The following is a 20,868-nucleotide window of genomic DNA, read 5'->3' on the forward strand; positions in this document are numbered from 1 at the left end:
CCGAGTCCACCTGCGCTTCATCGTTCTCCCCTGGAGGCGAGTCGAACTGTGAAAGAAACGACCGGCTGCTCCGAATCCAGCTGGGCACAACGCCGACAGCGCTCCCTGGCGAACAGCCTTCCTTGCAAACTACGCAGCGAAGCAGGAAACTCCAGAGCCGTGCAGCACTGGCTGATCAGCATCTTAAAAATGCCAAACAGGCTACGTTACACGAGTCCCACTTTCTCAGCACGTTCATTGAGGCCAATTTTCAGGTCTTTGCCTAAGTGCATGTTTATCCTTTGAGTGCTCAACGATTCAGGGGAGATCACAGGCAGGTCACAGAAGAGCGTCGCAGGCTCCCCCTCTACCAAGACACTGCACACTGAAAGATCCTGAGCCTTAAATTGGACATTTAAAACACAGAATCAGGTTTGCGTGCTACACGTATGCAGACACAGGAGGCATTAAAATAAATAAGTAAAAAAAAAGAAATCAGTCCAATCATTTTTATTTTATTTGACATGATTCTGTAAACCCAGATCATTCTGTTTTCAGTGCCGATCAGGAGAAATCATTCACAGCAGGACTGTCATTCTGCATTTAAGATTTTTCACACAGGGTGTTTTTGGAAGGAGGAAATGAACTCTAACATGATTGCCAAGCACCAGTGGGGAAACAGATCAGACTCACAACAGTTCGACCGGTGTATGAGACTGATACATAACACAGGTACAAACAAGAAGCTGGTGACGTTCGGCTATTGCTCCAGTGTCACATCATAATTATGTGCTACGACTGTTCAAATAAGATGATATTCCCCCCCGTTGATGAAAGTGACACCTGCCAGTCACACCTCTATGAATAATCTGCATTCAGCTCAGCCAGACTCCCTCACTTCTCCACCACTGAGGGGGCCTGTGAAAATCAAGAACAGGCGAGTGTGACTGAGCTGAGAGGATAGGAACCAGTGGAAGTGTGATGAACAGGTCTCACCCGTGGAGAACAGACACTGAATTCCATTTTGAGCTACTCTGAACAGCCTGCAAATGACTCTGAGCTCATGCCTGGCGTCGGGAAACAAAGAAATCACGTGTTGGCGACATTGGCCTTGCTGAGCTGAGAACATCCCGAAAGACTCCTACCGAAATTCTGCATCCGGCTCCCCCCAGAACAGAAATGGTGGCTGATGTTGTGCCCTAGAGTTTAGAACTATGAAAAACATACTTTAATGAAGCAGGATCTCATTCATCCAGCATACAGAATATATTAATATTCTGTATAAATCCTTACTGGTAGGTCTGTCTACATTAAAGGGGCACTGCTTCATTAAAAGGGTGAAAACAGACATGTTGGAAAATGTAATGTCACAAGTATTCCACCAGTGGCCACATATGGACTAAGGCATCATGGATCAGCAGGTCTCGCTAATCAGTCGTATGGATTTCACTTTTACCCCTTCTTACAAACCCAGGACTGCCTCTGTCTGGGGGGCTGCCGGAAAAAAGCGTGCAGAATTCTGACAGGAGCTAAAAATTCAACAGTTGAACAAGGAATAGATGCCAATACTCACGAGCAATACCTTGACCGTAAACTCAGTGCTTAAAAAAAGCACCGCACACCTACTGTGGTGCATTTAACCAAGCACAGGCTGGTGACAAAGAGAAATAAACACACCATCTTTTCTCCTGCCAATCTGATGATCTTACCCAGGCCTCCAGTCACACTCAGTATGAATCGGTCATGCTGAGGGGATCACATTAATGACTAATACTGCATATACTGGTCTAGAAAGGTTCAAAATAATTGGGGAAAAAATATACATTCCCAACAAGTGCAAAAATTCAGAGCTGAAAGTGTTGAAAAATGGTTTCATACTGGTGACTGGAACCCAGTCAACTAGAAACCTAGAAAGCCCTGGAAGCTCAAAGGTATTTTAAAATTGTTCTACAAAGTAAAAGTCTCAGAGCTGGTGCAGATCTTATCAGAAATTTTAAGAAAACAACACAAGTAGAAAGCCCCCTATCTAAATCACCATTTGTGAAAGAAGCAGTTTCCAAGACTTTAAAACTGGAATGTAATCTAAAAAAGTATTTTTTAAAAAAGCCTTAAAAACTCCAGTGAAAACCTCCCCCAGGTAAAAATCATAAGACGTCTGAACAGTGGTTCTGAGAAGTGTGCTTATATTTTAGCCATCTGCAGAGGATGCATTCCAATTTGTTATACTTTCCAACTAGAGACCCTCGCTTAAAACAAGCTTAAACAGAAAAAGAGGAGCTGCCCTGTTTTCCCAAACATTATGTATGATGTAGGAGCATTTATGTCAGACCATGCATAATGCAGAGCACAGCTATCAGACAGTTCTGCATGTGGATGCAGTTTTGTGCTCAGTGTTGAATACAACTATAAGGTCTCAACGTCAGAACTGCTCATTCGAATAAAGCAGAGCTCTTTGCACTGTACCAGCACGGATGACTCCTGTCACAAACGGTGTATGTTTTTTTTTTACATATGTAGTTATATCATTGATACTTAAAGCGATCATGTCTGGGGGGCCTGTTCTTCAAAAAAAAAAAAGAGTGGAAGTGTTGTAGAAATATTTGGCATGCAAAAGAAAATCTAGCAGGCTACTTGCGATCCCCAAGTAGAACTCATGCACATGAAACCTTCCTGCCCAGGAAGAGCTTTGTGACGGAGCATGCACATATCAAGCACACTTCTCTGGGCAAGGGAGAAGCACGCGCTGAGCAAGAACTGCCTTCTCCCGCCCCAGGCAGCCTACAAATGCTGTATAAACCAGACGTGCATAGAAAGAGATTCAAGCCTCTCCAGGCGTACCTGTGACATCAATCCCACACCCGCAGTGATCACCTACAGCTGGTAAAGACAGATATTAATCTTTCTTGTCTAAACACGTATAAAAACGTGTTTTTATAACCCTCCACAACAATGTTCAATGACCATTTGGCTGTATTTATGTGTTACATATCGATAAGGTGAAGTATTGCGAATAAAACTGGTGACAATTTCGAATGTATGTAGACTGCTCCACGCACTCTTTTTATGCCAATTGATGGGACGTTCCTCAAGCTTTTTCTTTGTTTTGGAAATTTTAATATTGCCTCCCCCAAAAAAAATGTTAGTGGTGTCATCTGCATCGAGACAGGGCGTTCATCTTTCTAAAACGGAGCTGCATAGCAACACATTTCCTGGAAAAAAACATCAAAAGAAAATACGCAGCAACTTCTCCATTAAAACTGTGACAAAACAATGACTCTCAGCAATTCTGTAACAAATGACATAGTACTGCTTACACCAGCAATGCTTTTAGAGGGAAACGTCATGCAAACAAACTCAAATTAGGAAATAAAACATTCAGGAATCAAAACTTACACAAAAGTGAACCAATGGGCTCATGTGTATCCCCCATGATTGTGTGTAAGCATTTCAACATCTCTCTGATCACAGCGGAGCTACCACGTTTGTTCTGCAAACCATAAATACGTTTTTAATTTCTTTAACAAAAAAATGCTTTCTGGTCTCCATCCTCCGCCTGAGAAGGGGCCGGGTTTTTGTGGGAACACGAACACAATTCGGCAGGTCACTTCAGTGATTTTCAAGAGCCCCGTTAGGTGGTCTTTTTCTTTTTTAAAATGAAAACTTAAATGCAGTTGCCCAGCCAGCTGCTGCAGCATGCGCAGCCCGGGACCGCCAGAGCAGTCCGGGCGATCCGTCACGGACAAAGCTCCGTCTCTCTCTCTCTCTCTCCTTCCGAGAGCTCCAGCGAGGCGAGCCTCTCTCAGCCTGCGAACAGAGAACACACACGATCACCTCTCCGCTCAACACCTCCGCACAGGGGCGTGGAGGCTGAAAGGCTGGCAAGACGCTGGAAGACGTTTTTGTCTGGGGGTTTTTTTTAAACAGTGCCATGTCCAGAGGAAGCCAGGCACCAACACGGAACACGACAAAGAGACAGCGAGACCTCGCTGGCAGCGCTGTTGGAATGGGAACAAGTCAGAGGTTTATTCCATGCTGAAAAAAAGAAGAAAGAAAACACAACATTTCGGCCGTGGAGCCTTCTTCAAGTGTGAGGAATAAGCTGCTCCACAGCCGAAACGTTGCGCTTTCCTTCTCCTCTTTTCAGCACGGAATAAACCTATGACTTGATCCTTTGCAGCCTATGCATGCTGACGCAGCCCCCCCACCTGAACTGCTGTTGGAATGGGTGCTACTTGATGAGAAAAGTACTGCAGTTCTTGAGGCACAACAGAGGAGGGAAAGCAGCCTCATCCCTGGCCTGAAGGCAGTGTCACACTCAAGACAGACTAAGGGAACTGCGTCTTTTTCCTCCCAAAACAGAATCGGACGTGACTCGGGCACCGACATCCTGAAAGGTCCTGAGCAAAGCGAGGACATTTGTCAAGATCAGCAACAGCACACAAAGGGGAAGCATTCAGGACAGAACACAGGAAAGGCATCTTTACAAAGAGGGGGACTGTGGGATCTGCCTCCAGGGGATCCTTGGAGAAAGCGTTTGAACCGAATTCCAGAAACATGAAACCACGTGCGAGAAAATGAGCAACAGAATCTGAAGTGCCTCATCTTGTTTGCAAACTCCTATTTGCTTTCACTTTTCAGGGACCTCACAATTCCTTTCTTTCCATAACCTCTACCTTTGTTGCCAACACTGAAGAATGACAGATTAACACTAAAAAGCCAGTCACACTGAAATGAGCACCTCCAGACTCTGGGCTTTCCTGCCGTCAGCCTAGATGTCCAAAAAACATCAGTTTTGCACATGAACAGTGTTGATGCACACAACAGCGTTCAGCTCCTTACAGGCCTCCTGTGGCTTCCAGTAAGGGGGGGGGGGGGTAAACAGGGTTCCTGTAAAACAAAAAAAGCCCATTTGCCTACCGCACACAGAAAACGGGAGTTTAATAATAAGTGAACAAACGTGACTGGTGTGCTACCATGCTGACTGGAAGGTTTACAGACCGCCTTCCTTTGTAGGGCATTAAGAAGACATTAAGAGATGTCAGCAATCGGATGATTAGGCAGCGGTACTCTGAAACCACTGTTTATTAGGGCTTCAGTTACACGGATATTGGAATTAATGGGACAGCAACGCATAAAAGCATCTCAACAAATACAGGGCACTTAAAGGAGAATGACTGTGCTGGACGCCAGAACCCACAGTGCAATTTCGAAGTTTCTTCATAATGGAGGCAAAATACATAACTCTGACACCAATTCCTGCATACTATTAGAAACCCAATAGCTTTTAGCCAATTCATATTAGCCACATACATCACGTGGGGCCTGATGCAGACGCTGATGTGCATCATGGGACTTATGGCAGCACTGCAAATAACAGCAGCGCTTGTGACGTGCTGGGAACCTGCAGGGTTGCAGTAGATATTTCCGTTATGTCTGGAAAGCAGGATTCTCACGTAAGGTGGCTCCTTTTCCCTTCCCACTGGTCATTTCTTCTGACCGTCCCCCAGCTCGAGAACAGGAAACCACTGTGCAGCAGCCCCCTGCCTGGGACAGGCAGCGACGAGGCTCTGAATGAGCCCGCAAACTAATAAAGACTAAAGACTGAAGGTCACACCTCTTTCTTGTACTGAAAACGAAGGAGCAGAAAGGATGTCATCTGGACAATACATGTCTATTAGGTCATCACCTGAAGTGGTCAAACGAAAGTGGAGACTAAAAGAAACCCCCTTAATTAGGGCGTGCCTCAGCTAACGAGCCACCACTGATTAACTGTATCTGCTGGGGGGGAAGAAGTCACTGTGGAGTAGCTTAACTACAGCAATAATCACACAATACAGCATTCCACAACTCTTCTTATACTTCATTTCAGTGCCACTTCTAATTAGATAATGGAGTTGAACAGCCAATGATGAGCATTAGCCTAGCTGGGAACATGAACACAGGTACAGGTCCAAAAGTAGGTCACAAACTACAGGGATCTGTCCATCTTGCTGGGCTGTCATTTCATTTTCTTCTAAGTCACACAAACAAAGAGGCAGAAGGTCAAAGGCAAGTCTGAATGGTTTTATCCTCCATCATAATTCCATCTCTTTGCGACAGTGCATTTTGTCATTTCAAGGCAATCGAGCACGAGTGCGCCTTCACAGCAGGAGTCCCTGTAGTTAAAGCGTTTTGAAGTCTAACGGCAGAAGCAGCTCTGCATCAGGGCCGATTCCAGACTTCTAGGAAAAAAAACAGACCAGACTGCAGGTTTTGATGACTGTACTATAAAGCAGCAGATAAAAAGAACAGAGAGCCCCTGGCAGCTTCACATACGCCACCATCAGATCGCTGGAGATTGCAAAACAACTGTACCGGATTAAAAAAAGCTAAATTAGTGCTGTATTTTCCACTACAAAGTTCTTCCGGCTGATCCATTAGTGATGCTCACTCTGTGGTCTTTCAAGGCCACTGCATTGCAGGATTCTGGTGCCAGTTCCTTAATTAACTCAACCCAATCGATATAACAATTGAGGGAAGCTCTTGTACGAAATGACCACAGCAAAGTGGGAATGACTGTTTAGGAGTTCTCATCCATCAGTCTTTTATGATTTTTCAAGTGCATCAACTACTTTAGTGTAACATGATGGGGCAATGCTGATACTAGATATTCATCGTTTCACTCGAGAGCTTCTCCGTAAAATATTGTATTATTGAAACAATTTCTCTCAAAAGATGGGAAAGCAAGAGGGAAGGGGCAGTATCAGAGTGCTTAGACATATTCGGACCAGGAATAACTGAAACGAGGGAAGAAAAATAACCTGCACAACACAATGTTTTCTAAAGGACACTCCTATACTATTTCACACCACAGCCTCAACCCAACTTGCCATTTAGCTGATCGACAGAAGATCTATCAACACTCACAAGAAATGCAGCCCAGCCCTCCCAGCTTGTTCAGTGTGACCTTTAACCTCAGCCTGAAGGACCAGCCACCCTCACTGAAAACAATGTAAATCTTATTCAACACCGAATACTTTTGTCAGCAACCAAAAAAGCAAACCGAAACACACACCAGATTAAGGGCTTTCCCCGACTATGGATGGAATAAATTTGCAAGTGTCTTAATCCGCTATATAACCACTCAACTTGTAAACAACGTTTTTTTTTTTACTTGGCCTTCCAGTAGTGCCTCCTGTACCTGCAAAGGATGAAAAAGGATCTATAGACAAGCTCCACTGACACACCCCTCTACCAGAGACCTGCCTTTCTTCTAAGTAATACCCCACAGGGGGAGGATGGGACACTCAGAACAACTGGAAGAGCACCACACCTTACTGACATCTGAGTGTCAGCTAGAACTTACTGACTGGCAGCCTGCAGGCACCTGAAAACTCACTGGACTTCTGCCTTCTGAAATACACAGATCTGTGTTTGCCCCTCGGCGTAGCTCTGATGAGGCTATTTTGATGTGAACGACTTTCCACCTCTTCTCTTAATGTTTGTTAACATTTCTCGAGCTGCGGTTGTCTTATTCAGCACTTTCCAGGAAAGCCGGGTGTTGGAACAGAGAAAGTTTCAAGAAACATAAAAGACAGCCCAAAGCACAACACAGAGCTCTGGAAAAGCAGATCCATTAGCAGAAACCAGAAAGCGAACATGAAGTGCCAAGAGGGAAACAGGATAATGGTGTGGTGATTTAGAAAATTCAACAAGAAAACAAAAAGCATTTATAACGATCAGGACTGAGAATCAGGAACGGGTCTGGTGGGGTTAGTATCATATCCAAAGTCCGAAGCAGAATCCGAGCTCGGAAGAGGAAGCTCTTGGTTCTCCATTCCCAGAGGCCGCCCGCAGCGCGGTTGGGAAATCGGATGGTTTTCCAAACAGTCTGGATCACCAGGAGATACGGGTTTGCAGACAAAACAGAGAGAGTGTGAGCAGGCGTTACGAGGACAGAAGTCTGTGAGTTAACAGGTAGCCTTGGTCAGCTCATCCACAAGCAGAGAGTCCGAAAACGTGAGAGAGCCCCTGTCCTCCCCCCAGGTCAATGCGGCGCCACACGGACATGCAGGGGAAACCTTCACCGTCAGAGCTCAGCTGTGGTGAGCGAGTTTTTACAGAAAGCCACGCTCTCGAACCCGGTGATGTGGACCGCACCTGAGGCTGGCTGCCCTGGCTCCTCTGCCGAACCAGGGCCCGCGCTGGAGGTCGGGTCCGAGGTCTGATCGGAGTCCGGCAACACAGCACCGGGGTCAGCTGGGAGAGAGGAGAGGAGGTGTCAACAACAGGAAGGTCACAGGACTCCTGTTCACAGAATGCTTGGGCTTTATTAAAAAAAACAAACAATCTTAAGTCACTACGTCTCCCCAAGATAAGGTGGAAACACCCAACAATCTCATTTCAGGAGGGATTTGCTTGATTTTAGTCTTCTGATGGCGAGGCGCTGCTGGGATCTGGGGCTGGATGATCCCAAAGCTTTTGCTATTTGCTGGACGTCGACACCACAACATCAGGGAAAAGAGCTTTTCCCCATCATGTGCAACAGCAAGGCAGCAAGAATTATTCTATCCCTACTACAAATGAAAAGGAAATGTATACACTGAATAGACATAAAAATATACTGCATACACTGAAAATATCACTGATCTGCATTTTTCCCCCATGGTCTAAGGGAACCCCCAGGGGCTCAAGTGCACCCCTACCTTGGGAGCTCGGAGGACAGCTGGGGGGCTCTGACACAGAGAGGTCACCTGCTTCCTTGGTCGTCTTGGGGTGCTCTGCTCCCTGCTCACCTGGGCCCCCCGGAGAGCCCGGAGACTCCTGAACCCTCGTCTGTCCATCTACATTAAAAAAAACTTCATTACTTTCGCTAATGAAACCCCTATCTAGTTGACTGAAATCATCCACTTCAGGAGCTACGGCACGACTATGAGGTAGTGAGAACCTGCAACACGTCACTTCCTGCTGCACGACGATCCGTTATGAAGAAGCTTCATCGTTACACAGTTAAAAATAAGATCAAATGTGTGACCTGAACTGCTTCAGCTGCTGACGCCTGCTCTGTGTAAGCATGTATCGCTCCCATTAGACAGGCCCCTGCAAGCTCTGCACGTACAAGCAGGCCTGGCGTTGCCCTGCGTGGCGACAGAAGGAAGGGCCGTGCCCCGTCAGTCACCTGTGGCTGCTGGGACGTCCTGTGGGTCCGGCCTGCCGCCGTCCTGCTCCGTCTGGGCGCTGGGTTCTGGGCCCTCTGCCTCTGCTGTGGTTGGGACAGGGGTGCCGTCGGGAGGCCCCACTGGGTTCTGGGGGCCAGGGCTCCCCTCGGGGGCGGCGTCCGGCTTGAGGGGGCTCTCGCCCAGGCTGCTGCGCGGCGACTGCATCTCCATCTCCTCGCCCCAGTCCCGCACGGGCTCGTGCCCCTCCAGCGGGGAGAAGGGGCTCAGAGGCTTGGCTTCGGGGGACTGGAAAGACTGGGGTTCCTGGGGCTCGGGGATGTGCACTTTGGGCAGGAGCGCGTGCTGCCGCCCCCTCGGGCTCCCCGATGGGGAGGAGAGGTGTGGGGACTCAAGAGGCTTGGCCGGGATTGAGGCTGCAGGAGAAGACTTCTCTTCCCGCTCCACCTCCTCTACATCCTCCTCCTCCTCCTCTTCCTCGGACACCTCTCCCACGATCTCTTCCGCCCCATCGCTGGTGTCCTCCCATCCTTCCTCATCCTCCTCCTGACCTGTGACCTCTGGTGCACTCTTGGTGCTGACGTTTGGATCCTTGGGCTCAGGCTGGAAGACCCACATGGGAAGAATGAAAGAGAAGAGAACCCTTGTAGGACAGCAGAAACAGTTACAGGCAAGAGGAGACCATGTCACCTGTCTAGCAGTTAGGATCTCATCCAGCCTCTCCCTGGTTGCTCATCCAGACGCAATACCCCGAGTTGACTACGTCAGCAACCGGACAGCACGTTAACTACTCCCACCAGGCATCCTTCGTCTCTGCCGGTCAAGGCTCACGAGGTTCACATCCTCTGGCCTTTCAAAGCTGAAACGTCACACCCTGAGGCCCTAAATCATCAGCGCAGGTGGAACAGGTACTGGAGCCTCTAGGCTCTCTGGATCAATGCTTTAAAAGTAAAAGGCAACCCCCCCCCTCCCCTCAGTAACCCTCCCTCCAGTACAGGAGGGGGAAAGCCTTACCTTTTTCTTGGGGGCAGTTTCCTCTTTCTTCTCTTCTTTCTCAGGTTTGTCGTCCTCCCAGCGATCGTCATGCATACTGTTGGCCAGAAAACACGCTTCCCAGTTATCAGTTAGTGAGGGAGCGCCCGCGCGCACGCACACACCCTAGAACTGCACAGGACTGGGGCAAGGCACTGCTTAAAGGGGAACTGCAGAGCCCCAATTTCTCAGACAGGTTATTTATCCTTGGTAACAAATAAATTCATTGACGTTAAGGAACAAAAATGACAAACTTCAAATTCAGCACCAAACCATGAACTTTGTGAAAGTACTGCCGGTCGCCATGTCACCTCAACTCAAATTTGAGCTCCCACAAATACAAATTGCGCGACCCTTCCTGCTCACTAGTCACCACAATAAATGTAATGTGATGCACGAAAGAATAAGTACAGGTTGTGCAGCAGACATTTGACTGCAGAAATGTTCTATCGTGATCTGCAGGCAGAGTTAACAAGCAGTTATTTGTGGGCAAAACCATCTCAAAATCGAAAGCAATATTTCTATTGGATTTACAGAGATGTATTCAAAAGCCTGCTTGTTTTACAACGGCAAAGGGCCACTTCACATCACCGGAAGTTTTGATGCCTCGTTCTGAATCGCACAACATGGCATTCTGCATACCTGGAAGTTTAGTCTATTTTGTGCTGCCAACTGGGGGCTTTACAAGTTACTGTGCACGTTACCATTACTGCAGTTTCAAATGCACTCATCCATGCCGATTCTTTCTCACCCCGAAATATGAAAATAGCAGTGCCGTGTCCCTTTAATGGACGTCTCGGACCGGTCTCTCTCGCTCACCCACGCCCCTCCACACTCCGCCCTACCTGTAGCTCTTGCCCTGCGCCCTGCCCTTGCCTCGGCCTCTGCTTCTTCCGGGCTCCTTCGACCTGCCCTGGCTCAGGAAGTCCCCTAACAGGGGGGCCTTGGGCGGCCTCTTCGCGTCGTCTAGGGGGCAGAGAAACGCAGCAGGCGGTCAGGGCAGCGCAGGGAGCACGGGGCCCCCCCTTGCGGGGTGTGTGGCCAGGCTCTGTGATCTCCTCCCTCCCAGCGCACAAGCCCCCCAGCGGTAGCACTGAACAGACCCTAGGTCCTTGGTGCCAAGAGACTCGCCAGCCTATCAGTCACCAGGAAACCTGGGCCATCAAGGCAACAGCCTGAGGCTCCACAATACGAGACCCGCTACAGATCTCATGGCTGAAGCAGGGGACTGCATAGCACTGTGATCCATTTCAGGTTTTGCAGGATGGAGGTTCCTGTACTCTAAAGGAGGCAAGCTGCTGTTGGCTCAAAAGCTACAGCTCACAAACCCCGGGGCTGCTCAGACTTGGTCTTATTTCAAACCCAAGGCATGGGAAACTGCCCAGTTATGTTGTTAAAATCGATGACCTAGTTTCTTTCAAAAAGCTACTGGATGAGATATTTGGATCAATTAGATACAAATTAGATATTCTTAATGGTTGTTTTTCCATTTGTTGCCTTTCGTATGTTCTTCAAATACACACCAGCTAAAGCCTATTCGCCATTTCCGTGATCTGGTCACAAGATGGAAATTCCTTTTATTTTGCACGCAGGTATTTCACGAAATGCACTAGGATCCTCAGCACCAACTACAAAGGCATGTGCAGGTTAGACCACTGAAGAAGCAGGTTTTTAGCTCTTTGAAATAAGTGTAGCAAGCATTGTGTTGTAACTAGATTATCAGAAGTTGTGAATAAATTAGTTTTCAGAGAAAGGGAGTTAAAACAGCACACCGCAAAGCCTAGTAACAGCATCACAGAGCAAGAGACAGAGGTTTCAGCTTCCATTCCTCATACAAATGCAAGAGAGAAATGTGCAAAAACCTGTAGCCAGACACGCCAGAGATCTCCACCAGACCTCAAGAGCTGCAGGATCTTCAAGGTCACATTCTTTCCAGGCTCTTAATTACCTACTTAGCCTCAGTGATTAACTGGACCAATTGAACCTTTCTCCAGGACTGTCGCTGGTGAGGTTTAGAGAGAACCATAAACTATAAATGGACTGCGCTCCTTGCGGACTGGAGCTGGAGAACCCCTAGTTAACAGACCAACCACTGCAGAGGAGGATTCAACCCACAAGCACACTCCCATGCAAAGACCCTGACCTGAGGCCCTGGCCCATCCCTGAGCTCTGCAACAGCGCCCCCCAGCTGCTGGAAAAAATAAGCATCACAACGCTTAACTACAAAGTGGGCCGGGAACTGTGCATACTGTCCGAGCAGACAGCTCACAGGCCTTTTTTTACTCCTCACACTGAATTTTCCTGAGTGAAATGACTCCTATAGAATTAAATTTCAAATTATTCGCTCAAAAAAATCCGGTTACAGTCTGCAATTAAAAAAAAAAAGGAATCTGAAACTTTCACACAAGATTTCCTCAAGTGGGAGACAATGTTACTGGAGCTTGTAATTATCAGCATGTCTGAAAAGCCCAGGCAGAGACGGACAGCCTCACCTCTCCTGCCGCCCTGATCTGCTGTGGGCACACCGGTCACCGCTGCGTCCTCTTTGAACCTGCAAGCAGACCTGTCGTCAAGCATGGTGCTGCTGACATCCCACTGCATCACTGTTCTCCCTTCTAAAGACACTGTCTTGGCGAGTGAATGGGACTCCTGCACAGCCCTGATGGAGAATCTCTGACAGTCAGCTCTGCTTTATCTCATAACTCACAGGATGCTTCGTTATAATCGATTTCAGCACTTAATGTGGTGCTGAAACAAGGGGGTGCTCATTACACGTGACCCACTGAGAGGTCCGCAGAAGAGAATGCTGAACGCCAGCTGTTGCAAGACGACCGACAGGAATCCCTACATAGACTGTTAGATTGAGTGGGTGATAGTCGTATATACAGAGCCACTGCATTTTATTAAGCCAGTCTGTATGACCCAGCTATCTGACCTGGTTTATGACATTTCTTCCTACACTAATAGGACAGCACCTATACTCCATCTATAAACAGAGCAGACTCAGTGCCAATAAACACTAGTGCATGCCATCACTAACCAAGAGCAAGGTCTTCCTGCTGAGAACAGTGCACAATGAGACTGTAGGGGGCAGAGTAGTGGGTAAACTATTAGACTCCGGCCTGACAGGTTCTGGGTTCGAGTTCCTGCTGCAGACACTGCCGTTGGACTGTTGAGGTCCTTAACCCCAGCAGCCCCAGTCCACCCAGCTGGATAAGTGGGGACCAGCGCTGCTGGAGAAGCAATCCCTGCGACAGACCAGTGTCCCATCTAGGGGGGGGGAGGAACTCACATGCTCTCAATCTGCTTAATGCTACGGTAACCAGGATGAGCTCTGGGTCCGCCGTGGCTCAGACTGACCGCTCTGGTTTAAATTACGGGGGTCCCTACACAAACCAAGGGCGTGATGCACCCAGAAATTAAAAATAAAGGGGTAAAAATAAAGGGGTGCCCTCACATGGCGTCGGCCTTCTGCGCGTCCCACTCCCGCCTCCACTGGCCCGTGGCGTTGCGGTGCCGGGCCAGGCGCTCCTGGTCGATCTGCTCGCGCTCCTTCTTCCAGCGCAGGTACTCGGCCCGCTCCCGGCCCGTCATGGACAGGGTCATGTCCACCGAGCCCTTGGGGCCCGGGCGCCGGCTCTGGGGGGAGAGAGAGGACAGAGGGGGGCCTTTCAGGGGCTTTTTCTCGGCGTTTCCCCCCCCCCAGAAAGACAAAACCCTGGAAGAACTGTGCCTCAGGCCCCAGCGTTGCCCCAGTAGAAAGCCGGGGTTTTCAGAGCGCTGTAAATAACTACCCCACAACTGCAACTGGACCGAGAGGACAATCGTTTCAACGGGCTGGCCATCCCGAGTCCTGTGGGGTCACAGTGCAGAAGGCTTATCTGCTCACGCGTCCATCGGACTTTAAAGAGGAGGAAGAGCTTTTTTTGGTACGAAAAGCTCCCAATTTAACGGAACTCAAAACTTCCAAACCGGACAGAAAATAACCTGCAAGTTATGAAATGTCTTTGTCAATTCATGGTGGGGATGGAGAGACACAGGCTTGAGGATCCCAGCTCTCCAGGACCGGCCAGCCCAGTCGCTTTTAACAAGCGGCTCCCCATCTTAATCCCAGTGACCCCAACACCTGCTGGTCTTCATCCCAACCCCCACCTTCATCAGAGACCAGAAGCCTCGCTTCATCCGAGAACCGGCATCACTGGAATATGTGCATTTTTTTCCTACTCAAACGTTTGGGATTTAATTTCACGGTTAAAGCTCCCCGTTTCAAAAACTGTCTAAATGTATCTGATTTTAAAGTCAGTGAAGGGTCTGACTGTGAAACTCGGCTGGAACAAAGACCAGCAGGTGTGGGGGGGGGGGCACCAGTACCAGGACTGGGAACCCCCCCTTAAATGAACTGGCCATTGCAATGGACCCAAACCTACAACCCCAGCTCCCGTCCAAAATTCCTGTCCCACGGGTGCTCACCGTCCACTCCTTATCCCACTCCGTGCCTGTCCTGACGTTGTCAAAGTCCAGCCCCCCCCAGTTTCGGACGTGGCGCCGGCTCCCTTCTTTCCGGTCCCGGTCCGCATCCGGGACCGGCCCGCAGCGCCTGGGGTCGTCCAGGAAATTGCGGATGGGGTTCTTCTCCCCCTGGCCTTCCCCCTGCGACAGAAAACACAAGGGGCGCACGGTGAGGGGCGTCCTGAGCCCCCCCCCCCCCCAGCTCTCCTGCAGCTGTGCTTCCGACACATTTCCAGGAAGACTTTGGACCGCAGGCGGAATAAACAAGCCATTAGTGCCAACCTGTGAACTAACCAAACACGAAAGGCATCCGAGCGCTCTGTTTAACACTCCGGCCATCGCCAGCCCCGATCAGCGACTGACGGCTTATTAACACTGTTCGTTTGACGTGTTACAGGTTATAAAAAATATTTAGAAAGGGAACACATAGTACTTCAGGTCAGGGGCTGCCTTTAAATCTTCTGCTGTGTAGGGATGCAAGGAGTTAAAACGCCGTGCAGTCAAGGTCCAGGATGATTTAATTGTGAGGAACAGCGACGGTCCCAGAGGACACTGCAGGAGACACACGCAGGGTGTACTTCCCACAGAGCCCAGAATGACATCAGTGTTTCAGAGGATTTTCTATACGAGTAGAGCTCTGGTCACCCTGTGTTACGACCACGAGTGGGGGCTGGAGTGACCATTGCCAAGTAGCTCCTACTTCTGACTATTCCTCAGACGTCATGTACAACAACCCCAGCCAGGTCAGGAATAATGACCTCAGGCTGGAGCCGGATTTCTTCTCCTGTAATGAGCACTAAACAAGTTTTCTGGGAGCTAGCGCACATTTGGCTCAGACATCTTCCAATTCCTGCCTTGCTCACCTTCCAATTCTCACTTTTTCTTCACCCCACCCTTTTCCTTGGCCTGTCCGATCTCTTCCCTCACACACACACAGACGCACACAGACGCACACAGACGCACACAGACGCACACAGACGCGGTTTCGCAGCCGAAACGTCTCGTTCATGGTGCTCCCGGCTCCTGTGGGACGCGTGCACACGTCCACAGCAGAGAGGCAGGCAGGAGCCTGTGCTCGACAGCTTGTGAAGATACTGTGGGCCAGCTGGCACCGATCCAGACCATTAAACTTTCAGGAAAAAAACAAAACAAGACGCAATGCCTTTACCCTCTGACCCCTTTCGTACTCGGCAATCTTCTCCATTTCCTCATTCATCTTCTCTATGTTCTGTCTCCTCTTCTCCTCCCACTCCTGACACACAGACAGAGGGACAAAGGGATCGAGCGTCAGTGAAGCTTCTTTAACATTTGTCCGGGGCTGTGTGAGCCCTGACACACAGACACTTCGCCCCCTACCAGCTCCGTCACACTGGCGACTTGGAGAGATCGTTAACTTTTTGAAGTGAGAAAAAAAAAGAACTCTTTAATGGTCAGCATACTGCAAGATCTGTTTTTCCAGGCCTAGATGTTTTGTGCGCAGAGTATTATAATAGAGTGCGTATCTCTTGTGGCTCTTTTTAAAGGCATCTCAGAACCAACGGCGATGCACAAACCCAAGGACACAAGCAGAAACTACATGAAAGGGCATTTATGACCGAGAAGAAAAAGCACGTCTTTACGCAGAGGGTGGTGGGAGCATGGAACAAGCTGCACCAACACGTGGCTGAAGCCAACAGCAGGGTTCTGTCACGAGACCCGACGGGCTGGAATCTGCCGTGCGGAGCGAAACCTGCTTCCCAGGGGGCCGGAAAGCTCGACGGACTGACTGACCTTGGTCTTCCTGTCCGGGCCGGAGCCGCCCGGCCCGCCGCCTCGGCCCCTTCGCCCCCGGGGCGTGTGCTCCGGCCTCCCGGTGCCCTCCCCCGCCTCGCGGTCCTGCCGGGGCTCCCCCTTCTCGCGCCGCGGCTCTCTCCGCTCGTAGTAGACGCCGCCGCCGCCGCCCCGGGGGCCCCGGCTCAGCCGGCCGGACCCGGCCCTCCTGGGGGGGCTCTGGCCCTTGGGGCTGCGGGGGGGGTCCGCGGGGGACTCCCCGTCCTGCCCCCGGCCGCGGGGAGACACGGGCTTCCTGTCGCTGATGACGCGCTTCTCCTGCTGAGAGAAGACGGAGCGGTCAGCCAGCGCAGACACACCAGCACCCTGCCATTTACACGTGCGCGTTGATAGTGCTGCAGCTGCAGCGCTCCAAGGGTTCCGACGTGCTTGTACAATTTGCGACAGTGCATTTACAGCCTGGCAGCCCTGTGGAGCTCAGCAGGTGTGAGCCTGGCCAGTACCTGGATGGGAGACCAACTGGGAAAGCTGAGGTTGCTACTGGAAGAGGTTTTAGTAAGGCCAGTAGGGGGCGCTCACCCTGCGGTCTGTGTGGGTCCTAATGCCCCAGTATAGTAACGGGGACACTGTACTGTAAACAGGCGCCATCTTTCAGATGAGACGTAAAAGTGAGGTCCTGACTCTGTGGTCAGGGTGTTTCTTGAAAAGAGCAGGTTCTGGCTAAATTTCTCCCTGGCCTTCACCAGTCATGGCCTCCTATTAATCCCCATCTCTGAACTGGCTTCATCACTCTGTTTTCCTGCCCACTGAGAGCTGGTGTGTGGGGAGGGTACTGGCGCACTAAGGCTGCCGTCACATTATCCAGGTGGGGCTGCACACTGGAGGGGGTGGAGGGGATCCCCATTACCTGTGAAGCACTTTGAGTGGAGTGTCCAGAAAAGCGCTATATAAGTGTAAGGAATTTATTATTGCTGCTACTGGCAGGCAATGCATCATTGTGTCACAGTACAACTCTTATAAGCGTTTATGGAGTTTTGGTTTAAGGGGGTCGGTCTGGAACTGTGCTCGAGCGCTCAGGTGAGCCGGCAGGTCAGCACGCCTCCGCTACCGCTCGCTCACCCCGGGCGCCTTGGACAGGTCCACAGTGACGGTGAGGCTCTCCTTCTCCGCCCGCCTGTGCTCTGGCTCCGCCTCCAGGGGGCGGGGCTTGCGCGAGGAGGTCGTCACAGCGATGCCTTCCTGCTCCGCCCTCTTCTTGTCCTCCTCAATTTCCTGCGGGCGGGGAGGAGACCGGCTGAGGCGAGGGGGAAGATCACGGGGAAAAGTCCCGGCAATCCGGGATACCAGTCACCCACGTGACCCACTCGGTGCAAACGGCGGCCACAACGCTCGCCAGCCTGAAAGTAAAAGGGGTTGCTGGCCTGGGCCTTACCTGGTACCGCCTGACGAGGGCCTCATTCTTCTTCCGCAGGGCCTCGATGCGCCGGTCCAGCTCCGCGTCCTTCTCTTCCTTCGTCTTCAGATCCAGCGCTGCAGACTTGGGCGAGGAAGAGCACCAGAGACCGCTTCAGCACCTTAAAACCGGCTGGCGCTTGCCTTCTCGACGTCCACTCCCCCCCACCTCCTCCCCGGGTCTCGATCTCCTCCGCCGCCTCCAGCCGGGCGCCACGGAGACATGGAAGCAACAGGCAGGTGTCCGACAGAAAAGGAGAGCCCCAGACCACCCGTCTCACAACCTCCTGGGGGCACCATCGCAGACAGACACAGGGCACGAGAGCTCAGCGGACCCTGGGGCATCTGGGCAAAACAGGTGCCCCCGCTTGAAGAATCCGAGTCCCAGTTAGATTAGCCAGCGAGCCCTGGATTTTAAGGGCTAACTAAAGCAGCTTAATGTGACCCAGTGAATCCCTGGATTTTAGGAATTAATTAAAGCAACTTCACCAATGGAGGGACTCCTCTTAGAGCTCTCGTCAGTGGAGTGGGGCCTGCTATGTTCAACACAGTACAGGAGCCTTTAGAAACGACTCGCATCTGCAGAAACGAGCCCACTACTGTCTGTCAGTAGCTTGCATTCCGTCCAGGTACTGTTTAACACCAGGTCAAGTACAAAGATTTTCATGCAGGGCTGTCTGTCTCACGGTCAGTCAGAGAAACCTTTTGCTCAGTTTTTGGGTTGGATCCTTCAATAAAGCCAGGAATCATCAGGTTCGACTGGGTTCCGCCCCAGCCAGTGTGAAAGTCCCTGATGGCCATCAGGAGGTGGGAGTTACCACAACCTCCACATTGAAATGTCACTGGGGCCGTGCGGTGGCTCTGTGGCTGAGGATCTGCGCCTGTGGCTGGAAGGTTGCCAGTTCCTATCCCGCGGCCAGCAGAGGAATCCTACTCCATTGGGCCCCTGAGCAAGGCCCTTAACCCCAGCTGCTCCAGGGGTGCCGTATAAATGGCTGACCCTGCGCTCTGACCCCCAGCTTCTCTCCCTGTCTGTGTGTCTCATGGAGAGCAAGCTGGACAAATTCCTAATACAGGAAATTGTATATGCCCAATAAAGTGATCTTATCTTATAATGTGGCCTGTCCCTCTCCTCCAGCCCGCCACTCCAGGCTCAGCGAGGAGCTGTAACTGCGTCTGCCGCTCTCCGGCTCTGTGCCCACCCCGCCGCCCACACCGCCAGGTGGCAGACGCAGGGCTCGTACGCCCGAACGCCTGTGTCAGGTTATGACAGCGGAGGAGACGAGAAAGAAACTCACTCACACGCGCACCCCTCCGTCATACCAAGCTCCGGGTCGGAGAAGAATTCCGGCCTTTGTGAGCAGCAGGCAGGTGTTTTTATTTTGATCTGAACTCAAGAGACTCACCATGACTGCCCGTCCTGCGCAGGCCCACTGGGAGAGGACAGGAAATGCCAGCCACTCTGTGCCCTCAAGCTGCTGGAAGAGGAGAGCAAGTGTAGTTATACTGTCCTAAAATAAAATAGAAATACAGGCGAAATACTCAGAAACAAGAGAGACCTTTTGTTTAGGTTAGCCAGTTTCAGGCCAAGTGAAAGATTCCAGGACTGTTGCCTGACTGTGCGTCGCAGGTCAATACGTGGTCAGTATTTCTGACTAATTTCTGATTATTTGAAAAGTTAAACCCAGGAAAGCACCAAGCCTCTCTGGCCACACTTACACATTATTCTCCTTTGTACAGCACTGACCCAGAAAGACACCGTTAAGCCCATTTCCCGTTTGTCAACTGTGCCTACGTACCGTTAGAAAATTTCCTTCCAGTGTTTCGGCACTCAGAGTGCACGATTCCCCGGTGCTGAACTGATACTGTTAACGCTACCCTTGTGGGCGGACGGGGCGTTATCAGCTGTGGATTTAGCCCATGGTACATTCACGTCCACGGAACCCCCTGGGGGCAGGGTCGCCCTAAGGTACAAAACTACAAACGCGGCGTGTGGGGAAAGAAACGTGCACGTTGGGTTCCGAGGAAAACAAATACGAGGAAACGAAACTATCCCAGCGATAGGAATATAAATTCCCCATGTGCAATCCGAGGGAATTTGATTTGCAAAAAACTAAATCGACAACCCTCTACTCAAACGTCCGTAGTTTTCCATTCAAGGTAAACTAATTCCAGAAGGCTTCAGCGTGATGTTGAGCCCAGTTTTGTGGTTACGCACGACCTAATCTCCTTTACAAGCTCCTATTAATCGTATTTACAGGTTAAATCGCGTTACCCGCGTAGGTACCATCAGCGTTCGGACGTAATTGCCTCAGACAAGGAAACCTCCGCTCTTATTCAACCGGGATCGAGCTGTGTTAAACTGTGCTCTGTCCAGGCGTCTTTTACAGAAGCATAACCGGCCCAAGTTCAGTAAAAGCTGTGGCACCAAATTCACCAATTGCAAAAGCAACATGTGTCCAGTTGTTTATACAGAAAAGAACCATGTCATTAAACGCTCACATTAGACTAAAAAAAATAATAAAACCCCGTGAGCTATCGGTGTGGTATAGAGATATATTGCATACCCGTTCCTGCAATTACCTGCACGCCGTTTTCGGTCCCTTGACTTTGATCGGAGGCCTGTTTACGTTCCTCGAAGCTGTACGCTGCACAGTGTGTCCGTGCGAGCCTTCACTTAATCCGTGTGTTCATCCCCCGCTTCCTGCATACCCGGCTCCAGCTTCCTGCCAAATAGTGAGATGGAAAGAGGTGCTTCCTGCACGCCCGGCTCGAGCCGCCTGCCAAATAGTGAGGCGCACTCGGCGGCGAGAGGCGTTCCGAGAGCCCTTAAAGCCACAGGCTCGCCTTTTGACCAAACGTACAGTGTCAGCGAATACGACGTGATGCAATCAATAGCCCGCGATGTCCCCTCCAAGCACACAGGTTATGAAATACGCGCAAATAGGAAATTGAACTGCGCACGAAAAAT

At 50.4% G+C, this 20,868-nt stretch overlaps 1 protein-coding gene across 1 annotated transcript; it reads right to left on the reverse strand.

Annotated features, from left to right (window-relative positions):
- Positions 1 to 482: 482 nt before the first annotated feature.
- Positions 483 to 20,567, reverse strand: ccdc9 (coiled-coil domain containing 9). Its single transcript, XM_088912324.1, has 16 exons — positions 20,481 to 20,567; positions 19,304 to 19,375; positions 17,878 to 17,982; positions 17,565 to 17,717; positions 16,446 to 16,763; positions 15,844 to 15,927; positions 14,637 to 14,816; positions 13,624 to 13,805; positions 12,659 to 12,717; positions 12,310 to 12,357; positions 11,012 to 11,132; positions 10,149 to 10,224; positions 9,137 to 9,737; positions 8,664 to 8,801; positions 8,119 to 8,217; positions 483 to 3,783 (listed from the first exon to the last, which is right to left on the reverse strand). Exons 2-16 carry the CDS (start codon positions 19,304 to 19,306, stop codon positions 3,779 to 3,781), a joined length of 2,172 nt encoding a protein of 723 aa, XP_088768450.1. The 5' UTR covers positions 19,307 to 19,375; positions 20,481 to 20,567; the 3' UTR covers positions 483 to 3,778.
- Positions 20,568 to 20,868: the final 301 nt, after the last annotated feature.

This window comes from Atractosteus spatula, chromosome 3, assembly GCF_055471065.1.
Source record: "Atractosteus spatula isolate fAtrSpa1 chromosome 3, fAtrSpa1.hap1, whole genome shotgun sequence".
NCBI lineage: Eukaryota > Metazoa > Chordata > Actinopteri > Semionotiformes > Lepisosteidae > Atractosteus > Atractosteus spatula.